This window comes from Pseudopipra pipra, chromosome 1 (genome assembly GCF_036250125.1).
Source record: "Pseudopipra pipra isolate bDixPip1 chromosome 1, bDixPip1.hap1, whole genome shotgun sequence".
NCBI classification, from domain to species: Eukaryota; Metazoa; Chordata; class Aves; order Passeriformes; family Pipridae; genus Pseudopipra; species Pseudopipra pipra.
This window is the reverse complement of record NC_087549.1, coordinates 21,473,580-21,498,734: the sequence shown is the minus strand read 5'-3', so window position 1 is coordinate 21,498,734 and position 25,155 is coordinate 21,473,580. Positions and strand designations below refer to the sequence as shown.

At 37.9% G+C, this 25,155-nt stretch overlaps 2 protein-coding genes across 8 annotated transcripts in view; both read left to right on the top strand.

The window, feature by feature from the left end:
- The first annotated feature begins 1 nt into the window (after position 1).
- POLR2K (RNA polymerase II, I and III subunit K) lies at positions 2-3,924 on the top strand. 6 transcript variants are annotated; one of them, XM_064647630.1, is made up of 4 exons: positions 2-56; positions 2,416-2,479; positions 3,253-3,345; positions 3,767-3,924. In XM_064647630.1, the coding sequence occupies exons 2-4, from the start codon at positions 2,419-2,421 to the stop codon at positions 3,787-3,789; spliced, it is 177 nt and encodes a 58-aa protein (XP_064503700.1). In that variant the 5' UTR covers positions 2-56; positions 2,416-2,418; the 3' UTR covers positions 3,790-3,924. The 6 variants fall into 6 exon arrangements, with proteins under 6 accessions (XP_064503700.1, XP_064503720.1, XP_064503713.1 ...); XM_064647650.1 differs by lacking the exon at positions 2-56 and adding an exon at positions 240-258; XM_064647643.1 differs by lacking the exon at positions 2-56 and adding an exon at positions 301-413.
- A 383-nt stretch (positions 3,925-4,307) lies between these two features.
- The window catches only part of SPAG1 (sperm associated antigen 1), a 36,092-nt gene continuing 15,244 nt past the window's right edge, over positions 4,308-25,155 (top strand). Inside the window, exons 1-12 of one of the 2 annotated variants that reach the window (XM_064647511.1) lie at positions 4,308-5,414; positions 6,782-6,923; positions 7,495-7,654; positions 8,020-8,145; positions 11,414-11,481; positions 13,529-13,647; positions 14,140-14,245; positions 15,610-15,740; positions 16,384-16,490; positions 18,886-19,048; positions 22,542-22,967; positions 23,341-23,440. In XM_064647511.1, coding sequence (XP_064503581.1) covers positions 6,784-6,923; positions 7,495-7,654; positions 8,020-8,145; positions 11,414-11,481; positions 13,529-13,647; positions 14,140-14,245; positions 15,610-15,740; positions 16,384-16,490; positions 18,886-19,048; positions 22,542-22,967; positions 23,341-23,440 — 1,646 coding nt within the window. In that variant the 5' untranslated portion in view covers positions 4,308-5,414; positions 6,782-6,783. Of the gene's footprint in view, positions 5,415-5,442; positions 5,605-6,781; positions 6,924-7,494; positions 7,655-8,019; positions 8,146-11,413; positions 11,482-13,528; positions 13,648-14,139; positions 14,246-15,609; positions 15,741-16,383; positions 16,491-18,885; positions 19,049-22,541; positions 22,968-23,340; positions 23,441-25,155 lie in introns of those variants that run through there. The other variant, XM_064647521.1, reaches the window with a different exon arrangement.

Here is a 25,155-nt window from a genome sequence, read left to right as displayed (position 1 = left end):
GGGCCCGCCTCTGCCGGCGCGTCATCAGCGTGCGCCGGGCAGCGCCGGGGCTGGCGGTGAGTGAGCGGGAGGGCGGGCGGGAGAGAGGGGCTGCGTCTTCCCCTGGGCTCGGGCTCGGGCTCGGGCTCGGGCTCGGGCTCCTTCCCCTTTCCCTCCCCCTCCCGTCCGACCCGGTGGTCCCTGCGCTGCTGGGCGGTGGTGGCGGGGCCGTGGCGGGCAGGGAAAGGCCAGGCCCAGCCTCGTGGGCTTCGGTCCTTCGTACGAGGCCCGGGCGGGGGGGAGGACGGTGCGGGAGGTCTCGGTGCGGAATTGTGGCGGGATGGAAAGCCTGGGCCGGAGGGTAGGCTGCCCGGTGGGTTGTGAGAAGGGCTGTCCGTTCTTCTTCGTCGGCTCTGCGGGACGTGAAGGAACGGGTTGGTCTCTTACGGGTGCGTAAAAGACGCACTGAGAGAGGACCTTGCCACCTAAAGAGGGGGTGGCAAGAAAATGGAGCCGGGATCCTCTTGGTGGTGCCAACGACTAGGACGAGAGGCAGCGGGCGAAAACTGATGCACAGAGAGTTCCACCTGAATATGAGCAAGAACTCTACTGTGCGAGGGACCATGCACTGGAACAGGTTGCCCAGAGAGGTTGTAGAGTTTCCCTCGCTGGAGATATTCAAGGACCATCTGGATGCAATCCTGTGTCACGTGCCCTAGGACGACCGGGCTTGAGCGGGGAGGTTGGAGCAGGTGACCCACTGTGGTCCCTTCCAGCCTTCCCCATGCCGTGATTCTGTGTGGTGCTCTCAGCACGTGGAGGATCCCGTGTCTCTGTGCGGGGTTCCAGTGTGTGTCCCAGTGTGTGTCAGCGCATTGCTGTGCCTGGTGGCATTTAGGGTTGCAGGGTACGTGAAGGACAGCTAAACCAGGCCACCTCCCTGCAAGACACACAACTTGGGTCACTGCTGACCTTAGCAGTGATATTATTTTGCTGCACGAGCAGCACAAACTCAAGTTATTTAGCTACAACTGTGATCTTAGTTCAGCTCTGTGTTTTAGAAGAGCTGCTGTTTCCTAGTGCTAATGGGTGACTGCTTATATCTTACTATAATGTACTGACTCAAAAAGACTGTAACACATGTGGATTAAGATGCCACTATGATTATGGTATAGCATACTTGAAAGCTGTAGAGTGTAATGAATTCTTTCCAGTTCTCTTAAATGGAGCAACACAGTGGGAATTTTAACAAGGTGGTCTGTCAAGTGCTGATCAGACTATTACAGAAGGAACTGTCAAGCTTATCCTTCTGTTTTCAATGCCATAATTTTCCCACTTCAGTTTATACTGAAAAAAACTGTGAAGATCAGGTTAATAATCCTTGCAGTAATATTAAACAAAAGCATCTAAGAGCCATTCTCATAAGGAAGCTTCAAAAACGTTATTCACTGGGATAAAGGTTAGGAATTCTTGCCTTCTATGTCAGACAGAACAGCAGTACAGAAAATGGCAGCCTCAAAAAAATTACAAGGAAATGTTAATGTTCTGGTCTAGACTTGGATTGGGTGGGGAAAAAAAGTGTTTACTATATCTCTGGTGGTAAAGTAACTGCCTTAAAATTCATGGTTTCAAGCACATTTACATGTTAGGATAGGATTACTTAAAGCTTGATAGAATGTTTGTGGAGTATATGTAACTATTTAGTCTGATGCTGTGAAGGAATACTTGTCTCCAAGTAAGTCTGAAAAATCAAAACCATTACAGGGCATTAAGAGGTGATTGAAGAATAGCATTGAGTTATCACTCTTGATTTGGTAATCATACACATCTATATTAGGATTTGAAGGGTGGAATTTCTTCTCTTCCTATTATTCTTCTACCCACAGTCTGTTCCCAAGATTTCTAATACCTTAGATCAGTGAAAAGGTAGATTAGGTTAGCTAGTGTGTCAGAGGGGAAGAAAAGATAAGAAGGCTTATCTTGTTTCTGATGGCACCGTTGTTACATGAGTGATGTGTAAGAAATTATTGAATTTTATGTTTCCAGCAAGGAAATTCTTTACATTGGCAGGAGGAAGGAAAGAGAATACTATTTGTTGGGCGTTAGTGTTTAAAATCCTGCTTAATAGAAAAATGTGCTGTCTCTGTCCTTGTCGGTTTTCTATAGCAGGTTGGTAAAGCTCTGAGAAACCTGATGTTACTTTGCTTTTGAGAAGTTGAACTAGATGACTTTATGAAGTCTGTTTCGACCTGAATTATCCCATGTCCTCTGTATCAAATACAAACTATATTTGTTTGTATTTACTTTTAAGGAAGAGTTTTCATCTTCTGTTAGCTTTAAATTGAGATATTGAAATGATTGGGTATATCTTGGGGAAAAAAAAATCCCAAACACCAAACCCCAAACTGATGTGCATATTGTGTGTTTTTTGTTTAGAACATGGATTCACAGAAGGATGTTCAACCTCCAAAGCAGCAGCCAATGATTTACATTTGTGGAGGTAAAGAAAAGACATTAGTGATTTATTTTTTTTTATTACATGTTACTGGAGATTTAGTGTTTCAATAATGAAGCCATTATAGTGAAGAGTACGTGAATGCAAATAATTGCAGTGTGCATCCTGATGATCTTTAAAGCTTTACGCGTTGATGGTAACATGTATGGGTTACCACATGGATATGGATGTGGAAGTAATTTCCTTAGATCTTGTGTTGCTGTGTGGAGCTCCTCCATCTCCAGAGTATGCTTTCTCTAAGTGTCCGCTTGTGGTGCAAATCGTGGACCTTCCATCCAGTGCATCTCAGTCTTTTACTGAAAATGCTATATGGGCACTCAGCTTTTACTGAAATACAGTAGTCAAATTCTCTCTTACCGATAGATAGGTCAACAACTTACAAATTGGTGATTTTGCATCAGCACTTCAGGAATCTCTGAAATATTTTGTCTTTCAAGAAAATAAACTGTGGGCTTTTGGAGGGCTGAGCTGAAATTTTTGTTAGTAGGCAGTCTAGTATCAAGAGTGGAATGTGTTCTGTGCAGTAATATTTTGGTCATTTTTAGCAAGATTCTCTTTGACCTTAATATAAGTTAAACTTGCTTTTTCTTTTTTTTTCCTCAGTATCTTGGTATCATTCAGCTCTTGATACAGATTCATTACAATTACTATGTTTACCACAAATAGAAATTTGATTATTTTGACTTTTGAAAGTTATCTGTGCATTAACAATGCTGGTTTTGTTTGCCCACTGTCTTTGTCTTCCTCTATAACATTAGAATGTCATACAGAAAATGAAATAAAGGCAAGAGATCCTATCAGATGCAGAGAATGTGGCTACAGAATAATGTACAAGAAAAGGACAAAAAGACGTATCCTTTTACAAGTGCACTTGAAAGCATTTGGGAAGCTGTGGGTGGAGATAAGGTATGTAAGGGAAACAGAAAGGAAGATTTGAGTAATTATGTAACAATCCTTCAAGGCAAAAAATCAATGCAGGAGAGCAAACTACTATGAGGCAATCTCTGCAGAGTGATTTGGCACCTTCCTTTCTTTCCTAGCACTTTCCCTCTTTTTTTCCATTTTCTATGCAAGATATAATAAGTTATGATAGTCTGCTGGGTGATGTACTGTGAATTGTTATTATTCAACCTTTTATTAAAGATAGCTTTTGAAATACTTTTATGTAGTTAGTTGTGACCTTAGATTTAGACAGTCTCTCTCTTTAATTCCTCTCCCCATCTTTTTTTTCAACCATGACACTTTTTTTTGTCCTTAACCGAGCTATTCCAGTGGTGGTTTTTGATGCCCGATGATATCTGCTGAAGATACAGTGACTTCATGATGCAGTTTAATCTTTCTGATAACTTTTCTCTGTAAAACTATTTCTGTACAAATGCACACTCATATTTGTGTTTTAAGAGATTATTAAAGTTTACTGTAATACTAAATTTTGTCTATACCATCTTCCAGCAATAGATTTCTAAAGCTGTTGTTTAAATTGTCAGAGTATGCAGTATTTTTTAAGTTCAGTCGTTTTGTATTCTTTTTGACTTAACTGTGTTTTCATTACTGTCATCTAAACTTTATTTGCATTTTTACTTTGTTAAATGTTCTTTGGACTTCTGTGAATTGCATAAAATAACTGTGGTCTGAATAAATTCCACTGAAAATAAATAGAGGGCTACACAAGGCTAGGTCTGAAATACAGATCTGGATTTCTTGAGAAAATCTCAAGGGACTTGAGAGTACCCAACTGTGGATATGTTAAAAGTATGGATGTCTTGTGTGGAAGTGTCAAAAAAATCATCTCTTGGGAAAGAAGAGGGAGAGGGAGGCAAGGTAAACATTCAGAAGCAATGTGGAAACAGAAATTATGGAAGTGCTGTTTGACTTATACTCAAGGAAAGAATTAGTACTCAAGGAAAAAAAAATGTGTTACAAAGACAAATCGAGTAGCATCCCGAAACTAAAATAGCATCTTGTTTTGCTTTTCATATGACTTCTCAGGAGTCTGTAAAAGAAGGATCAAAGTGGTGATTTTGTTTTGAGAAGCCAAAACTTTTTGCATCTGGCTGTTTGGAATGTGTGTTATGTAATAGTACTAAATTCTGCTACAAAAATACTGCTGAACTGTGTGTGCTTGATCTCAGTTTGGATGGTGCTAATGATGCTGTTACGTTGAGATACTGTGTTTAACTAATCACTGTAATAAGGTATCTTTGTTAAGGTGTGCGTGACTGTACTGGCTCATAAATGAGCTGCAGTGGCTTGTTATAGGGGATAAAGAAAAGCAGTTGGAGATGGTGTTTTGGAGCTGTTTGGTTAAGATTTTCTTAGTTAACTGATCTTTGCTGTTAAGAGTAGGTTTTTCCGGGAAACCAGATGCACTCGGGTATACATGATAACCTTTTTGCTACACCAGCCTGGCCTGCACAGTGTGCACCTTATGCCTGCATAACAGACAGAAGGGTCGCTACTGCCGTGGCTGCTCAGAAGGGTGAGGAGGAGAGGGCAGGAGCAGTGTTGTCGAAGGTTTGGCAGGATTCAGGGGCGGGTTTGGCCGTACTGCGGGCACGGGGGGTACTTCTTTCTGCCAGACGTGGAGAAGAGCATCCTCTGCCATCGGGGACCTGCTGTAGGGAGCAGCGCCGGGAACTGCAGGGCTGACGGGCAGCACTGGTGTGGGCACGGGGGCACGCCGGCATTGGAAGGGGACTGCCTGAGTAAAAATACTACACTGGAAACAGGAAAGTGACGTTTATTAAACCTTCACGCCCAGGTGCTGTATTTCTGCCCCCCCCGCAGCAGGTGGGGGGGCGCCGCCGTTCCCCTCAGCCCTGACCGCAGCCGCGCCTGCGCGGCGGGGAGCGAGGGTCGGGCGGCCCCGGCTGAAGCGAGGGACGAGCAGCGTCCGTGTCCCGGAGGCGGCACCGGGCAGGTGGGTGCTGGAGTCGGGCAGGTGACGCCGATGTCGCCGCTGGAGTTCGGCGGGGCTCTGTGGGAGCCTCGCCGGGGTGTCCCTGGGGAGGACAGCGCCGTGTCCGCGCCGCCATGTTGTACATAGCAGCAGTTGCTAAGCTCGGGCTGGCGGCGCTGCCCGGGCCCCGGTGGTGGGTGCCGCTCCCAAGGTAAAGTCCTGACTCCGGGGGAAGGGGGATGTGTGGAAGGTGTTTTTGGGGGGGGGCGCGCCGGGCTGTGGCTGTGCCCCCGAGCAGCCGCGGTGTCCGTGTCAGCGCCGTGCCCTGGGCAGCTCCCTCGCCTCCGTGGGAATACTGAAACGGGAGAAAACGCTGGTTTGTGATGAGCTCTTTACTCCTATTTAATTATTTACTGCATTCGTACGGCTTTCCATGCATGTTGTTCCTTTTTCAGTACTGAAACTGTAAAGTCTTGGGGCAGAATCTCTATTATGGTCACCTAATTACGACCAGTTATTATTTAAGTGATACTGTATTGTAAACATTTTTCTGTGCAACTATAAATTAATAGAGGTAGTTATGCTAGACATTGGAACCCAGTTATTTTAACTGGGCTTGTATTTGCACATAGTTGTTATCACACGTTAGCTAGCTTCCCTTATTGTACTTGTTAAAAATAACATCACTTTATGCACTGTATAAATGGGGAAAGAGTGAAGAATTTCAGCTCCATAGAGCTTGGGATCAAAACAGAAAAAGATGCAGATGAACAGATCAAAGGAACGGGGAGACAGAAGTGTCCCATTTGAACCCCTCACTTCATCAGTTACCTTACTGGAAAAGGCTTATATTACTACTGTAATATAATCAGAGAGCCAGAAAATGCAGTTAGTGAGCAAAGAAAATTGCATTTAATTTTGCAACAGAGAAGGCAAAGGTTACTATTTCTTTAGATACACTGTTGGTTAATGTCTTCCTTCTGAAAAAAGCAGTGTCCTGCACCATCTTATCCTTCGTGCTTATCATACTTGCTTAAATAGCTAATATTATAATGTATTTAAAGACAAATTGAGAACGTGGTAGGCAAAAATTGGCAATTTTTCTTTAAGCAGTCTTTCTGAATTGATCTGCTTTGCAGAAGCAGTAGAGTTACACATACTCTTCATACAAAGCATCTCTCATACACAACCATACTTCAGTCAGTGAACTCTGTCAAGGACAGCTCGTATGATCAGGTCTTCAAATCTGAAATTTTTTCTTTTGTGGTAATAGATCTACTTGCATAAGAGAGTGGAGCATGAGCAGGTTTATTCCTTAAATTGACATTGCTTCAAAATGTAACTAAGTGCCTACAGGATCACTAAATTTTTTTCCTTTTAATATTTAGTTATGGGTGATGAGTCAGTACCATTTTTGCTGGACCAAGGAACCACTAAAACATATCAAATACCTATTAGTCATCTGGACTACAAATTCATTGAAAAATGCACAGATGTTAAGCACCTGGAAAAGATTCTCAGAGTGTTAAGGTAAACGTATTTGCTTATCTTCATAATAATTATATTCCTGTTCTGTAAAATTTGAGGGAACCCTTATCTAAGTACCCTTATCTGCCTGAACCTTTTTGTGACTTTCTAATTTAAAAATTAAAATACAAAGTTAAAGTAATCATGTTAAAAGTGTCCCAATGATAGCACTAGAAATCCAAGTCCTGATTTAACCATTGAAAAAGTTTGAATAACTGAATGTCAGTTTTTTCTCAAACTGCTGCTGCTGTATTTTGGTTCTATTATGATCCATCTTGCCTGACTCTGGTAATTTCAGATGCCACACCTGTTTAACTTTTGCTGAAAATGACACAAAAATTTTTTTATGAGCACTGTGATGATAATTTGAACTGTGTATGTATGGACATTGGAAAATGGTTGAGGGTTGACTGGAATTTTCTGATAAAAATGTTATTAGATGACAGTAAAATTGAGTTGTAACAGGGAAATAGTCCTCTGCAGTCACTGTAGTGACTACAGATGGAGAGAAATATGGAGGACACAGTGCAGTTTAGTTCTTTTTTGTTAACTTTTATATCTTTGCATTTGAAAGGTCTGGTGAAGAGGGATGTTACCCTGAACTTACGTTTGTTTGTGAAAAGCGTATTGAGCATTTAGATCCAAAGAGCAGAGCTCTGAGAACAGATAAGCCTGCAGCCACAGCTTCTGATTTCACAGCTGAGGAGTGGGAAACAATTAATGATGAGCTGATGGTACAGTATCTAATTTATAATGGTCCATAATATTATCACTCTGATATATCAATCTTCCTCTTCTTGTGCCTAAATAGAATGTAATTATTTGATTGAATGAGGAAATGATCAAAGGATTATGTTTTGGGTTTTTAATTGTTTTCTTGAGTTAATGTCACTGAACCTTTAGTGCCTATTTTAACTTTACAGATTTTTTTTTTGGTAGGTTACTTTGTATTAAAAAAAACACTATTGCTTTTTTTCTTAATTGTTTTTCCCTGTTAATAGCAATGTTTTGTAAGTATAGTTGTTAGAGTGACGGTAGACTGTGAAGTATATCTTCTCTACTACCTTAAGGTACAGATATATTATTTATGTATTTTCAGAGCTGGCTGACAGAAATGAATGAAGATGATAAGAAATCACAGTTCCTGAGAACAGACACATCAAATGAAAATCAAGATGACTTGCCTCCCATTCGTTGTTCCAGCAGCTGTCTTCCTGCTAATCAGGTATCTCCAGTTTTCTAATGTGTGTTAATTATATATTTTTCTAAAATTAGGAAATTTTAAATGTACAAACTTCCAATCACTGAGCCTTTCTTACTAGATTTATTTTGTTAACCAGGAAATAAAAACCTTTAAGCTCCCTTGTGAGAGACCAATGCTTAAACAAAAGTACTTTCTTTGTACTAGCATGTGTCTTGTAATAATGTTTTAATTCTGATCAGGAACTCACTGCTGGAGCAGATCTACTTAAACACCCTTTTTTGATCTTTGATTCATGTTTCAAAATGGTTTTTAAGCATATGAATCAGGTTCTTTTTGGATGAAATTATGCCAGGAGATTTTCTCCAGCTGCCAGTACACTTTTGTTCCATGGGGCAGGACAGGAGCTAGTCCAAAATAAATACCTTGAGTTGCCATTCCACTGCAGTCATATAGCATACTTCCTAATTTAGCCATTAAGCACACTTAACAAATCTTCAGAATTAAGAACGAATACTTACATTTTTCCTAGGTATTAGTTTCGTTATGGTTTTTTTTTTTTTTCAGTTTATTTATCTGCCTAAAAGCAGTTTTGTCTGTGACTGGCTTTTCTTGCTAATACTAAATGTAGTGCTACTGGAGGGATTGGCAGACAAATAGGTATGGGATGGGATTTTTCTGAATTGTCAGGTGTTTTCACAGATCACTTCAGTCTGATTCTCAAAATTTACTTTGAAATTCTGGGACACTGCTGTAACAAATTCCTTGAAGTATTGTTCTTTTTGGATGTTTGGGAGTCAGAAATGTTATGGAAAGATCCTTACAGGTCATATGATATTTCTTATTAGTTGTTTTGGTGGGTTTTTTTTTAATAATTATGTATTAGTAAATGCCTGATTTTTGTTCCTATGTTGTCAGAAACTACTTCTTGTTGTCTTGCTAATACAAAATGTAGGTAGAGTTTCAGTTCACTGCTGATAGCTTGTAATTCTATATGGTGTTTTCTTTTTATTGGTGTGAAGTCATGGGCAAGATTTTCCAAAAATGAATAGAAAAAGAGTTAAGTTTATGCAATATTTTCCTCTTTAACACAATGTTAAAGAGGACGTTTCTGTCTTACATCCCTGTTTTTCTGTCACACTGCCTCACTTCTTCCAGGAGAGAACTAGATCATGGGTTTACAGATATTCACGTTCAAGTAGGGATTTCAGCATAGGTTCTTTTGCCAAATGTGGTTTCCTAATAGTATTCCAGAAAGATTTCTGTCCTCAGATACCTCCTCATGCTACTGTCCAGGGCATGCAACATGCATTCCAAGGTCTGTGTTATAAAAATTCACTGTGATAGGATCTCTATAGCCCTCATGTTATTTTGGATAGTCTGAACTAAAAAAGAATACTTGTTGGCTGACACGTTATAGTAGTGTCTTAGACCAGCATGCAGGGCCCACAGGAGAACCAAGTACAAATTCTGTATCACCTGAACAGCCAGTCTCTGTGTTGCTCTTTGGCCCACTGAAAGTGTCTAATGGGCTTCAGAACCTGTGAGATCCATGTGTTGTGAGTTCTGGCAAGAAAAACGACAAGCACAAAGATTTTTACTTTTTTTTAGTCCCACAGCATGCAAACATATATTTTTCATTGGATGAGGTGCTCTGAAATATTACTGATGGAGAAATTCCTGACTGCTGGAACCACAACTTCATTACAATTGTCTCAAGAATATGAAGCCTAGAATTTTTAAAATTGTGAATTTTTGAGTCAATTCTTTTGCCTTATTCCTTTAAAGTATATGCTGTAGTTCTCTCCCTAAGTTGAAGTTGCATTACTGTAAGTACCTTATGCATTTTCTTCTGACAGTTTCAATATTTTTGTGCTCATTTAAATTAATGACTTCTGGTTTGAAAAAAAGATTTGGTATTTATTAAATTAGTACATTTGTTATATACACCAGGATGCATACATAATGGTAACTCATGTTTCAGGAAGGCATATTTAGGAGTTCCCTCCTCCAAACATGCTCTGATCACTAAATGTATTTGTCATTTTGTCAAGCTTCTTGAAAGAAGAACATTAAGAGTAATTCTGAAGTTATATACTATAAAAGTTTGTGTAACCTAACATTATAGATAGTCAGAAGTGTTTACAGGAAGGGTGACATTTGCATTATGTAAATTGAGTTGTTTACATGTAACTACAGAAGTATGTCCTTGTTACAGTGTCACCACTGGTAAAGCAACTTTAAGAGGCTGCTGCTTGCTTCTTTGGTCCAGTTGAACTGGTACAGATATTTGGGTATTGTACTGTGATCTCTATTGTTTGGTTGAATCCAGAAAATTGTAAATCTGCAACTCTACAAAGAATTACAGTGGTCTAACTTAGTGAATTATGGATCATAAGGTAATAGAAGGGCAAAATGGCCAGGACAGAGTAGATGGGAGTATTTTGAACTGGCTCTTCCACTGTGAAATACCTGTTGGGAACCACACCTTGCTGTTAAGTATTTTGAAGTCAGCAAGCAGGGAGGGACATATCAGAAATAAAGTCTCATGAGAGAAGCAGAATTGATGCCAAAGGTGACAGTTATGGAAATAGGTTCCATTAGTGTAGGAGGTGGGTTGCAATACAAGTCAGTCAAATCTGTTATTGGGATGATTGTTGCAGGAAGATCCTAAAGATAAATTTTAGGTAAGCCAAACCCAGTGATGGAGCTTGTCTAAAAGCTAGAATGAATGTAAATCATCTTAGGAATTAGCTTTAGTGGAGTCATAAATAGTCAAAAGAAGTCTAGACACTATTTTGGAGTCAATAATGTGTAAGTTTGTTGTGAGGGTTCCAGGGACTTTCAAAATCCGTGCATTGCATTCTCCTGGAAAAGGCATACCTCAAAGTTACTGATTCAATCTTCATGTGAAACACCTCATCACAAGGCTGGATTTTCCCAAAACTGAGTTCTCTCTTGCTGTGTTTAAAAGATGGTTGGGAAGGTGGCATCACAACATACTAATTAGGAAAGAGCAGTCTCTGAAAGTTTTGTTCAGTGCCTCTGTGACATGTAACAGGGCAATGGAGAGAAAGTGTGAGACTGAAGAGCTCCTCAGATTACAATGATATGTGAAATGCATGAAGATTTTCTTTAAAGCAACACAAATTACTTTTTCAAGATTATGCTGAGATTAGTCACAAATAGCGTTGGTAACTCAGAGTGCATTGCAGAAACAAAACTAAAAAAAAAAGGCTCTGCAATTTCTACTGCAAAAAATTATCTTACTGGCTGTTTGGTTCTCTTTCAGAACAGGACACTGCAAAACAAACAAAGAAACAAGAAGAACATTCCACGGGATTACAGTGAATGGGAAAAGTATGTTAAATCCTTTATATTTAAGTTTTTAGGAAAGCTTATTTATTTGTTTAATTAGGGAACACAGTTGTTGTATTTTCCAGACACATGGTATTAAGGTCAGCACTTCAGGGAACTGTAACACTTCTATGAAACTTCATTTTTTTCTTAATAAATATTCTGTTAAAATGCAAATGATGCTTTGTGTTGCTAACACCTAGAACAAGTTAGTTTATACTTTTGGACCAGCTGTGTGAAGTACAACAAGTCATCAGAAAAATAAAGACTGATTATTTTTTCTCTTTTCAGATTTAATTTTTCTGTTCAGCATCAAAGATATAAATCTATAGAGGTACATAAAAGCAATGAATTGCAATTAATGTAATTACTGAGTTTTTTGAAAGCAATTCAAGGGTTATTTTACATGGGCTTATAAATCTGATCTTCTCTATACCTAAAGCCACAATTCTAAATTAAAAACAAAACTGATGAATACTTACTGCTGCACTGAACCCTACTGACCTCAAAGAATGAGCTTCAGGCAGGTGCATCAGTTTACTCAGATGCAATTACACATAATAGAGATTTGGACAGTAGCTGTTTTGAGAGTGGATGGAGCCCTGATATAAAGACACTCTCTGCATCATATAGTGGTGGTGTATTACCATCCCAAGTTATATGACAGATTGATAGCTAAACTGTTGAACACAGAGGGGGGAAAGCACGTAATTCTCTGTTTTGCATGGTAGAAGTGTTTTTGGAGTTCCTGAAATCTGGAATATGATGCTGTAGAATCAGAGTGAGGAGGCACAAGTTTCCAGTGCTGTAGATGGGGAGCTAAATTTAGGTATTGGGGGGGTTGGGTAATGAAACTCTCCCCCAAAATGCCTACAAAAACCCTGTTCTGCGTAAGATGTTGTTCCTACAAACAGTTGTGCATATCAGTTATTTTCATGTGTGTACTGGGGCCTTCCTCCTAAAATGTGGACAAAGAAAATAGATTATCAGAATAACTTCTGCAACAATTTATTCTTTCATCCCTCTTTCCACTGTAATCCAAATTTCCAAAGTAATCATTTGTGGATTTTGTTTGCAGTTTTATATACACAATCTTTAAGTGCTTTAGCATGCTGATAATACTACAGTTTGTGAATTTTCCCCTATAATGTATTTATTTTGGATTACGAGTATACTGAAACAGAAGTTGTTTGAAAGAAATTTTCCAATTTGAAGCATATCATGTTTTCAAAACATTTTGTGGATAATTTCAAAACTTTCAAGTAATTCTTGAGGCAATTTCTGAACAAAACGTTTAACTTCTTATTTTAAAAACATTTACTTGAAATGTGGTTAATTTATAATAAAAAGGTAAAAGTAAGCTAGCAAAAGATCAGATTCAAAATGGAGTACAGTTAGCCTTACCTGAGAAGGTTTTGATTTGGTTAAATTTTCAAAATGGTATCTCTATTTCAGATAGAACTTATTTGTATTGTCAAGATCATTGTGGAAAGAAAATGCTATTTTTCATTAAGCCCTACACAAAAAAATATCAAGCATAGTGTTTCTAGTTAGTATAGGAATTGGTTATTACCATATTTTTTTTATAGGTCTATGGCAGCAATATTTCTTTATATAAATTCCTAACCACTGTTTTTAAAAACTGCTTCAGAGTAGCTTTGTAAATGTCTGAGACTATTTTGAAATTTCTCTCAGATTTACTGAGAGAAATTGCTTTGAAGCTGTTTCTTAGGTATTTTGGCAAAGGTTAATAGAGATGTTTGATGGGGCTGGGATTGAGCCTGATGATACTAATTCTTAAATGTTATTTTTTTGGGGGAGATAGTGAGGAGGTGAGGCAGAGGTTTTTCTGAGGAGGAAGAGGAGGAGGTAATGTATAAACAGAAGCACAGAAAGTACACCAGAAAGGAGGGAGTTAAGACTAAATGTCTTTTTCCTGACTAGTCACACATAATTGATCACTTTATTCCTTTTCTATAATATGACTTTCTGTTAGTCAAGGAGTCTTGCTATGCAGCATTATTGAATTTGTCATTTTTGTTAATTTAAGGTTCGATGTTGAAAAGGAATGTTCTAAAATTGATGAAAGCTGTGAAGAAAGTAACTCAAAATCAAGATTCTTCAATAGGCCAAGTCTGCCTATTATCAAAAATACAATAGACACAACTGGTAATGTCTTAGAAACATAATTTGTCTTTAATTCTAATAATGTGTTGTAGAGCATGAATACAAGTTGAAGAGGTATATCATAGTTAGTGTCTTTATTTTTCGGCCTCTAGATATGCTGGAAGTTGTTAGATCATCAACTGAGCTTGAAGCCATATTCAAAAAAATTCTATTCTTGATGTTAATAATCATTTAGAATGTTTATATTGTGTTTAGGTTGAGAGCTCTAGGTAAAGAAGTGAAGCATACATCTGGTATTATAAATGAATGGTAGAGGTTAGCCAACCGCTTTCAGCTAGCACTCTGAATTGTATGCCTATCAGAAGAATTTAGGTTTTACTACAAAAAATAAAATACAAATTTGTCTTTTCATAAGCCATGTGCTTTTTAAAAATAATATGCAGATTATGACATTCAAAATATTTTAGCTGACGGTGTTTTGATTACATCTGCACAAGTTGTTAGTTGTTGTTATGTAGAAATATTTTTTACTAGGAATGACAAAGAGAGAGAAAATCTTTGTTGCTACTCGTGAAAAAGAAAAGGGCAACGAAGCCTTTGCCATTGGCGATTATATGGAAGCAGTGACATATTACACTCGGTGAGTAAATACTCTTGTGTTCCTATATTTTAATGACTGTTACTTGTGAATATTATGTTTAGAGCAATCTAATTGAAGTAACTAATGACAATTAGATTATTTTCAAAAGGGCAAAAAAGATTTGACGGAAAAATACTTAAAGCGCTGTTACATACTGATATTAATTTTTATTTATCAGGAAGAGACGTGGCTACGGATGAAATGCAGTCTACAGGTGTCACAGACTTCTTCAGATTTTTCAAAACAGTTGAGATTCAAGGGCATATTTACAAAAACAAAAGGATAAGCAGTGTGTTGAGAAACTAAATTAATTGTAATTAAACGTTTTTGTAGGATTGTCTCAAGTGTGAATAAGTACAATTGCTTCTATAATCTATTCTTAGGAGATTAAAAAAATCATTGTTTGCAGCTTCATCATAACACTGTAATTAGTAACAGTCCAGAAAAAAAAGTGTGTGAACATAAGGTTAATAAAAATATGACCTTTAAAAAGTGCTCGTCTTATTTAGTGCTCAGTGGACTACATTCAGACTTTGGCTTTATTTATGTAAGTAGAGGTTGTTGGTCCAGGACCTCTGTTGTATTTGTTTCAAAAGCAGAGAAGTCCAAGGTGAATGGAATTGAGTGCACAGCTTATCCCACTATCTCTCTTATCCCACTGAGACAGACCTTTTATTCTTTTATTCTTTTTTTGTTCCCCACGTTCCCTATGCATTGTGCATTTGTGTACAAACACTTGATCTTGTCCCTCCTCAGTCATGCTTTTTTTATAAGGGAAGTGTGAGTATGCCAGTGTGCTGTACCCCCACCACTTGCTATTGCCCACTCTTCCCAGTGAACTCAATTTAGGGTTGTCCTTGCTGAGTTAGCAAGGGTGTTGGCAAACATTCCCATGCACCCCTTTGTCATGTCCATCTTAGCACCCAGTGCTGCCGGAGTCTTCCCCCTTTACAAGCAAGATCAAGGAGAAGGCCATTGGTGCCCCTCACCCCCCAAGCTCTTCACCATAACCTGCAGAGCTCTGTGGTTACTCTTGACACTCTCAAAGGTTTCATTTGACAGTATTTTTGGAGCCTACATGATAGCAGGAAGAGAGAGTAGTTTAAGTGACAGATGAGCCATGGCATCTTCTGTGCAACATCTCAGGTCTAAGCCCTGGCAAGCAATAGGCCTCTGAAGACAGTAAACTAGGTGGTGGATGGTTGCCTCTGGTTTCACAGGAGGGAGTTTCTAACCACTACTGTGGTTAGAATATCAGTATTAATATTGTTATAATACTGTTTTCAGCTTTTAGTAGTGAAGAGTTTCTACATTCAGGTTTTCGAATTACCAGCCCACCATGGTTAATATTCCCTTTTTTTTAGGAGTATATCAGTAATACCGACTGCAGCTGCATATAACAACAAAGCTCAAGCAGAAATCAAACTTCAGCACTGGGACAGTGCTTTGCAGGATTGTGAGAAGGTACTAGATATGGAACCTGGCAACATAAAAGGTAAAGTAGAACATAAAGTTGCCCTTCTTTGTACTATTTTTTCTCTAGCAAATATGATATATACCCATTCATGTTGAGCTTTAGATTAGGTCCAGTTATAATTAAGGAAACAGTGTAGCTCCTAAAAGTAATTTCAACATTTCTTTGGCGAGTTAGGGACGTTTTATGCAGTTCATCCTGTTGATCTGTAATGAGTATTCTTATGTGGTAGCATGGGGTTAACTCTTTGTTATATAATGACTATAAGCCCTCTTGTATTCGTGCAGCGTAATACTTCCATAATGCCCACACTGAAATATTAATTAACTTAAAAGCAACATGAAAACAATGAAAGTTGCTGATTTAATCCTTTGTGAGGGCAAGGACTTGAATGTAGCTACCTGTATTTGCATGGGTGTAGGGAAAAAATTTTAATAATATGAAAAGATGCTTCAGAATTCATAATTGCTATCTGAAAAGATGTCATGTGAAATTGCATTATTAAAAATTATCAAGAGAACAGTTATTACGAATATAGAGTCATTATGAAGTAAATGCGAAATTTAAAAAACCATATAGACACTTAATATGTCTAGAAAAAATAGTGTACTTTTAGCCACTTTATGCTTTAAATACATAACTAATACACTTTGTTCCTTTGTAGCTCTGCTGCGCCGTGCCACTGTACACAGTCAGCTGCAGAATTATCAAACAGCCATAGAGGATCTGAATAAAGTATTGGGTGTTGAACCAGAAAACCCTATAGCTAAGGTAGAGATCAGTGAGTTGAATATGGCTAGAAAGAGATTGTTTGCAGTTGTAGCATAAAGTGAGTACAGTTTATTTTCTTTCATTTGAATATGAGTTTTCAGGACCCACTCAAGCTGCTGTGCCATTGATCAGTTTCCCAAGACCACAGGTGGTGGACATTAGGTACTTGTGATCAGATCTTCTGTTCACAACTTAATTGTGAGAAAAAAAATCTCTGTTGATTTAGATAATTTAGGTGCCTAAAAATTTGCTGTTGAATATGCTTTCAGTATTAGTGTCTTAGCTGATAAAAATTACTTGAAAATTTCTCTCAAAAAGATCCATTGGGATAGGTGCATTTAAGTTTGACACATAATCAAAAGAAAAATTCAACAGAGATGCCAAGCTTCTATTGTTGTAGTGGTAAAGTCAACACAAAAGGAGAGGACCTGGGTTCTGTCCTCGCTTCAGCATGATCCTCATCTCTCACCTCCAGGCTAGAATGAAAAACCTTTGATACCTTCTGATAAATCTGGACCATTCATAGCTAATTTTGGATCTAAGAAAGCCAGATGCTTTCTTTGAAAATCAAGGTCAGGATGTGATCCTTGTGCTATTACTTCAGCTGTTTAGGAGAGGATTGATTTGTGTCTGTTCATTGGTATCTTGGGGGTGTTTTGCGGGTTAGAACACAGTCCTTGCACTGGGACTCTGCATGTCCTGAGCATCTTCAGTACTGGGCAGTTTTGATAGTTAACTGCTCTTTTTCTGTTTTTTGTGACTCCATCATACTGATCCCCCCACACACTTTTTTTGCTTATGACTTCTGAATGCTGTTGAATTGTCTCATCACCTGAATTCTGTCTGGTTCTTGTTGGTGGCATAGTGTAAGCTACCAGCAGCTGCTGATTGCTGCTTCTTTCCATGGAGTTATTTGATCACTGCTATTGCTTGAACCAGTGAGAGAGGTACAAGTTTGTTGTGTCAAATTCACGCACAGCATTTATGCCTTCTAGGGTGTTCTTGGAGATAAATTCCTCTCCAGAATAGTTCCTGAGTTTCACATTAACCAAGGAATTACATCTGTCTTGAGATTTGAGTTTCTAAAAGAGATTTGGGATTTTTTTTTCTGTTTACTAGAGTGAATCACTAAATAGCTCGTGAGTCTGTGATGAAAAACTCCACAGCGGTCTGGGAAAAGTTGTATCAAACAGGCTGTGCTGAGACTTCTTTCAATACCAGACATAAATACTCATTTTCAGTACACTGTTCCAGAGATGTAAATGCATTAGTTCCTTTGCTGAGCAATGCTTTTTTAGCTCAGAGCAGATGTCTGTACTTTGTCCTTATCCGTGCCAGCTATTATGCCTTGGCTGGCACATCTAGAAATGACAAGTGCTTAGCAGGGCATTTTTTTCAAGTTGCTCTTTGCTTGGAGGATCCTCAAAACTCTCTCGAGCTAAATAGGAGTGTATGGAACATATACAGAGTGTATGTTTATGTCCAGAATCCCTAACAGAAAAGTAAATTGGTTGTCAGTAACTGGATTTCTTCAAGGTACTTTGTCCATGTGAATCTTTGCTTAGTGCTGTTCTTATTTTTGTCTTGAGACAGGGAGTACTGAGATGGCACTTCCTTGCACAGCATTGAATTAGATTCAGAATAGTGCATAATGTTGGATGTATCTTACTCTGCTCTGAAAGTGTAAAGTGGTTTAGGAGTTTAAGGGTTACAGTGACAGTGCAGGTTGATGGTTGGACTTTATGATCTTAAAGGTCTCTTCCAACCTTGACGATTCTATGATTTTAAGTGCAGTTAAAATTGGTTTTTTTTGAGTAATAAAAAAGGTTATGGAATGAGAAGCTGTTTGATCATCTAATTGTAGCTCTTACAAGAAGAGCAAACCCTTTCATTATTCAGCTGTGACCTTCTGCTACACTGTTAAGACATGGTCATCTCTTGGTTCTAGTTTTATCAGTTTCATTCCCCCATCAGACATCAGATTCACCGTAGCATAAATTTTGATTTTGACTTTAGGCTATTTTGGAAATTTTTTAGAGAGCCCGTTTTCTACATGTGTCTTCTTAGTAGATCATGCCAGATACCAGAATAGTAAATCTTTTTTTTCTTTCAACTTTTTTTTTTTTTTGCTTAAGCAGTTAATTCAAGAAAAATGCTTATTTATTTCTGTGATATCTTCTGAGAGAGACAGAAATTGAGTGTTAATCTTGGTTTTGATACCAACTCTTGGGAAATTCACATTTATATACTATCTTTTTATATTGGTATCATCTTGATAGTTCTTTGGGATCTCACGTGGATTATTTAATAGAGCTTATTTGCTGTATATAAATAATAATTTATATACAAAATAAAAAAGGCTTCTGCTATTCCTGTTTTTTTTTCTCTGTTCTAGAAAAATCTGCTGGAGATTGAAGAGAAACTGAAAGGTTTAAAGCCTGTATCTGAGATTCAAGGCAAAGGAAAAAGAATACTTATTCAAGAGATAGAGGATTCAGAATGTGATGAAGAAAGAGGGGAAAATACAGAAGAATGTGAAAGAAGTGGTGGAGATAAAAGTAATGTCATATTTCCTATTTTATTTTAACCTGAGGAAAAACCTTGCTTTTGACGTTGCAGTGTTTATTCATCCATATTTGCTTTCAAAGAATTTTGCCTGTTTGAAGACTAGAATTATACTTACTATGTAAAGTAGATCCAAGTGTGAATCTAGAATCCAGTTTTACTATACATCTTTGGAATTCTTTTTGTAATGGGTATAACAGAGACAGAGGGAACATGTTGCTATAAATCACCTACTTCCCTGGGCCCTGGGTAATTTTATACCTGTCCTTTGATGTGGACCCAGTAACAGATATTTTTTGGTGTTAAAGAATATTTTGTGTTTCTTAGATCCTTCTCTCACACAGTGCTCCTGCATTCCCATGTCACATTTTGATTCTGCATTTTTCTTCCCTTGATTGCATCAAAGGATGTAAAAATGATCAAGTGGTCTGTAATTTTTCTTTTTGTTTGTTTTGAAAACTATCAATTTTTTTTTGGTTTTTAATGAAGGGGTAATGAGACATGATGGCAGTGACTTCTATGTTTTCTGTGCCTATGTAGTTCTTGGTCTTGAAATTAAATCAGTCTGTGGGTTTTCCAGCTTAATCATGAATGTTGGACTGTACGTGTGTGATATAATGATGCATTATTTGCACACAAGTTTAAGGAAAATACGTTTTTCAAAATCAGTTGGTGTCCACTAAGTCTCCTCAGCTATAACCCTGGAAGGAAGGATGGATCATGTCCCTAGCCTAAATATCAGTTAATTTGGGGTTGCTTTCTATTGGGCACATTCAGATGACTATGTGCCTTCAAGCTCCATAGGAAGACTCCCATTCTGTTGATGAAAGGTTAGGCTTTTAAACATAGGGAGGTTTGTCAACTGATGTCAGTGGCATTTGTGTTCATGTGAAATACTTGACTGTTTTTGAGATTTAAGTGGCAAGCATCGTCATAGATTACTCTGTGTTTTCTTGTGCAACTGGAAACAAATATGAATTTAGTTCAGTTAATGAATAAAAATGTTCTGTGAACCTAACAGCAGTAGGTAGACTAAACATCTTGTATGTCTTCTCTATACATCTGGTCACGCAGTCACTGGCAGTCCAGTAGTCCATGTAGTCCTGTCATGTAATGACATTTATTTCACATTCTAGTTGGTAAGCCTAATGCATTCTTAGTAAGCTTACAGTTTAGAGATTGGGGGAAAAAAATCAAAATATTTTTTGTTTTCTTTAGCTCTGAAGAGCTACTGTGTTTATGTTTCATGGCCTTACAAGTGAGTAAGGTCTTAGATTTCCATTTTGAAGTTTTTGATTTGTAGAGAAGCAAAGTGTGTTTGATAGGAGACAACTACTCCAGTGATCAGTTGTGCTTGCTGTTGTATTTTTGGCATTCCTAGTATTGCTTTCTGCTCTTCTCTACCACTGTATTCCATTATCCTCTTTCCAGTGTGTTTGTTCATTTGGTATTGTTGGTTTGGGTTTTTTTTTAGAATTGTAATCTCTCTGAAGAAGGAACCCTTATTTGTAATTCATTTGTGCAGTGTGTAACACAGTGAGGCCCAGCCTCTTGCTCTTAGGCTCTATTGCAAGCTTGCAATATGAAAATTTTGTACATGTTAAAACAGACAATATTGAAAATGCACTCTAGCATTGCATTTGCAATGCATATCCTGAAGTTAAGAAAACCCCTCAATTACAGTGTCAGTCATTTTTCATTTGTATAAACAGAGACTGCTCCTAAGGAGAGATCAGAGTTATCTGAGAAGTTTGTTTTATTTTCTGGTTCAGAAAAATCCAGGTACAATCTCAATAATCTAAACCAAGAACACATAATACAAAAGAGATACTTGCTGACAGTGTGTGGCAAGTGAAGAAAAAATATTTCAAGATTTTAGAAGTTCATCTATAGAGATTTAGAACATTCCAGTTGCCTTAATATGTAGGTAGTTCAGAGTGGATGAAAGCTGAAAATGTTTATGGGCTTCATAATGGGTGAATTCACTGTGAACTGAACTTAGATACATTGTTTTTCATTCTGCCACTGTTATTCTCGTGCCATGCTTCTGGAGGATAAATACTTTTTGTAGCTGGAAATTAATTTTAAATGAAAGACAATGGCATCCATTAAACTGTGAGTATTCCTATTTTCCAGGGCACTCCAAATGCTATGTTTCCAGTTTAATTCAGGACTGGTTCTGTGCACTTCATCTTCAGGAAATTTTCTCCTCCATTCAGGAAGTGATGGTCACGTTAATGACATTCACATCACATTTTATCTGCCTCCCTTGGTTTTTCTTTTTCTGTAGAAGTTGGGATGCTTTTCGAGAGTGTTTCACTGTGTTTTCTAAAAACTTGCCCTATTACCTGTTTGTCTGTGACATTTAATTTTTTTTCTGTTTTGTTGAATGTATGTATAAATAATTAAGTTTTTTAAAAATGTCTGTGTGGGTAGATTTATCATATTATTGTACCCACATGGTATTTCAAAACAGACACCACAGCTAGGGAAGGGGCAGTTGGAGCTTTTTTCTGTTAGACACTAGAGAATTTATTGTTTTTAAAATTTTTATGCTTTCCCATCCTGTTCAGTTTGATTTCAGTAACATTTTGCTCATTAAAAAAAAATAAATTAGTTTGTAACAACCTGAAATTCACCCATGTTGAGTCAACTTCAGATGTTTTGTTTGAGTCAACTGGAAGTATCACTCCAATATATGAAGGCATGAAAAACTTAAATATTTCAAGTTAAGGGAAGGTGAAACCCCAGCATCTTAATAGTACCACAACACGGAGTTGCCTTTCTGTGAGTACTAATATCAAGAGTCAGGCACTCTGCAGAAATCTCTATTTGAATGCTGTGATAATAATCTGGTAGGGATTCAGGTGAATAAGGAAAATGGAGATGTTGTTATCTGATACCCTTGTTCTATAATTTTTTCCTAATTAAATTGGTAATAAATAATAGTGCTAGTTGAACGATCACAAGTACGTATAAGAGGGGTTTTGACATGATGTTTAAATGAAAACTCCACAAGAAGGATTTAGAAGCTTTTATCTCCCCTATTGTATGTTGTGTTTGTGGAGAGTTTTGAAGTGTACAATGTTACTGGTTTGTTAGCTGTGTGATATAATTTTAGCATGCAAGCATTTTGATTTGGTCATGGAAAATCGAAGTATCCGTGTTGTAATAGCCAGTATGTAAAGAGTTAATTCCAAGGTGAACTCTACCATTCTGACGCTACAGGACAGGGGTTCCCATGTGCCCAGCAAGGAGAAATGACATTTCATAGTAACACCTTCTCAATAACAATTGTAAAATACTTGTAAGTAGGAATTTTCCTGTGTCCTTGGAAGTGTTTTCTGAAGCAGATAAATCTTGGTAGCATTAGGATGTCTGCAGGATTTGGCCCGCTGTCCTTTGGCAGCCCCCCCCCCCCGTTGGCAGGACGATAGTTCGTTCCGGTGATGCAAGCTCCAGCCCTGCTCATTAACTTCCTTGCAGGAACCGCTGTGCCAGTGGCAGCGGAGGCGGCGGCCGGGGAGCCCGCGATGGGCAACGCGCACAGAAAGTTCCGTAGCAAAGGAGGCGGCGGTAAGGCGGAGGGCAGAGAGAAGCAGAAGCAGAAGGAGCCCACTGAGAGCGGATTAAAAATAGACACACCAGAAAAGAAACCAGGAAAGCAGTTGTCAGACCACGAAGGTGAAGTTAATGGCTATTTACACAGCGATCAGAAGAGTGAAAGCTCTGAATCTGGGAGCTCCAGATGGTATACCGCAGGGTCTCAGTGGTCGAGTGGTGCCAGTCCTACTTCACTTCCTGCTATTGCAGCAAAACTAAAAAGTGAAGGAAACGAGTTATTTAAGAGTGGACAGTTTGGAGAAGCTGTGCTCAAATACTCGGAAGCAATTGAATATGTCATTGGTCTAGGTGAGTGTAATCTCTTATACTTAAATCCAGGACTGTTTAGATGATTTAAAGGAACTACTGATGAATTAAATTAGTCTGTTGCTGATTTTTGTCACGAGTTACTGTGTAGTAAATTCTCATTTCAGTAGACAGCAATTCATGTGACAAAATATAGGAACAAAAGTAATATTTTAGTTTCCTTGAAACAGAGCTGTTGGCATTTATTTATGTTTGAATAATTACGTGTTCTAGGTGACATGATAAAGAAAAGCTCCTTACAGCTTTGCAGTGTCAGCAAACTGCATCACTGCAGCGCAACTTGGAGCAGGCAAGTCTTTAATTCTTGAGTGTCATTTTAGTAATGGTCTTTGATTTTAATTGTAACTTCTTTTAGGAGAACGAAGTCCAGATGATTTAAGTATCTTGTACTCAAACAGAGCAGCATGTTACCTCAAAGAAGGGAACTGCAGTGACTGCATTCAGGATTGTAACAGGTAAATTGAAACCTCCCATGTAGAGCAAATTCCTGATGATCAAACATTTAACTGATATATTACTATTGCAGTTTGACTCAGAACAATATCAATAAGGTCTGATTCCCTGTCTAAAAGACAGATATCATTGTCAGTTATGTAAACAATCACATGGAACCTAGGGAAGGAGTAACTTTTAACTTACTGTCTTGCTGTGTAAGGGCAGTTTTTAAGCTTCTTGTGTACATAGAGATGCGTAGCGAGATTAAAATTTTTAATGTAAAAGCAGGTTTACAATGGTGTTCTGCAATAACTTATATGTAAAAGCTTTGTTAAGCCAGATACTTATCACAGAGTTGGAAATTGCTTTCCAGCATGTGTATGGTGTATATGTGTGTGTCCTCTGTGTTTGGGTTGTTGTTTTGATTTGGGGGTTTTTAATATATACTTTGAATAGTCATAAACAGTAATTACAGCTGTTCAGGAATTGAGCTGAAGTCCTTTCTGCTTATTCTGGCTCTTAAGGATACAGGAGTTAGAAAAGATCAGACACCTTCAATAACTTCCAGACATTGCCTTCCACTAAATTATTACTGTATTTCTGATATATATTTTTTAAACATTTTCATAGATTGAGTTAGTAATGCTGAGGCTTAAGGTGCAAAAAAGTATCCTAAAACAATTAGAAATCATATTAATTAATCAGTTGAGTTTTTGCACAGCACAACTCAGCTGCTAAAAGCTTCCAAAACTAGAAATAAAATAAGCATGTACTTTCATAGTAACAAAATATATAACTTATTGTATATATTCTACCTGACAAAAAAGTTTTCTGAAAAAAAGACTCATTAGCAATATTTTGTTAAAACATGCAGGACTACAGTCAGCTGGTCAATAAAACAAGAACCATCACATTTTTCTATCCAGGAGGTTTGATGTGTGTAAGACTTCAGCTGAAATGGTTTTGGGTTTTGTATTCTTACCAGTTGGGAGCTTATTTTCTTACTACTTAATGATAGTGTCCTTACTGTCATGCTTATTTTCTGAATACACAAGTACCCCTGATGCTTAGTGGTAGAAATAATTAGAGGCTGGGAAGCAGGAATGCAAAACTACAAACATGTGTAAATTAGGCAATGTCAAACAAATCTTCCCTAGGCAACACAACGTAAAGAAAGATCTACAAATAGGTTACTTGATTTCAAAGTAAAAAATTGTGTAGTGCTGATACTTGTGATATGAAAATAAGTATTTAAAATTTATCTTTTATTGAGTTTTAGCTATTTGGGGCTTAGAATTGTATAAAAACCCCTGTGTTGGATCTCTTGTCTCAAGACTGTGGTTTGGTGTGCCTTTGATTCTTGTTACAAAGAGTGAAAGAAGGCTCCCATGTACTGATGTGAATTTCTTCAGTACTATTGTGTGGTTTGGTCCCTGGCTGTATCATCTTTGCACTCTACCCTGAATATGTAGTTTTCCATTCCCACTATTCTTCAAGCAGTGTTGTCTTCCACTGAATTTATTTATGGTTGTTTTTTCCTTCATTCTTGAGGTTAGAAATTTGAAATTGTGTTAATATTCTTCTGAGTTACAGAATGTCAGGCATTTTTGCAGACATTTTGTAGGGGCTGTGATGTTGTGTGCAGTTGTAGCAGCATAAAAGAAATGGAACATTTGAAGTATTTATGTGAAATTCAAAATGGTTTTTCTAGAAATCATAGTTTCTCTAGCTTTAG

Coding starts and splice junctions, on each gene's coding strand:
- POLR2K (XM_064647630.1), top strand. CDS start 2,419: ATGGATTCACAGAAGGATGTTCAACCTCCAAAGCAGCAGCCAATGATT. Junction 2,480..3,252: donor AATGATTTACATTTGTGGAG/GTAAAGAAAAGA, acceptor CTATAACATTAG/AATGTCATACAGAAAATGAA. Junction 3,346..3,766: donor CAAGAAAAGGACAAAAAGAC/GTATCCTTTTAC, acceptor GAGCTATTCCAG/TGGTGGTTTTTGATGCCCGA.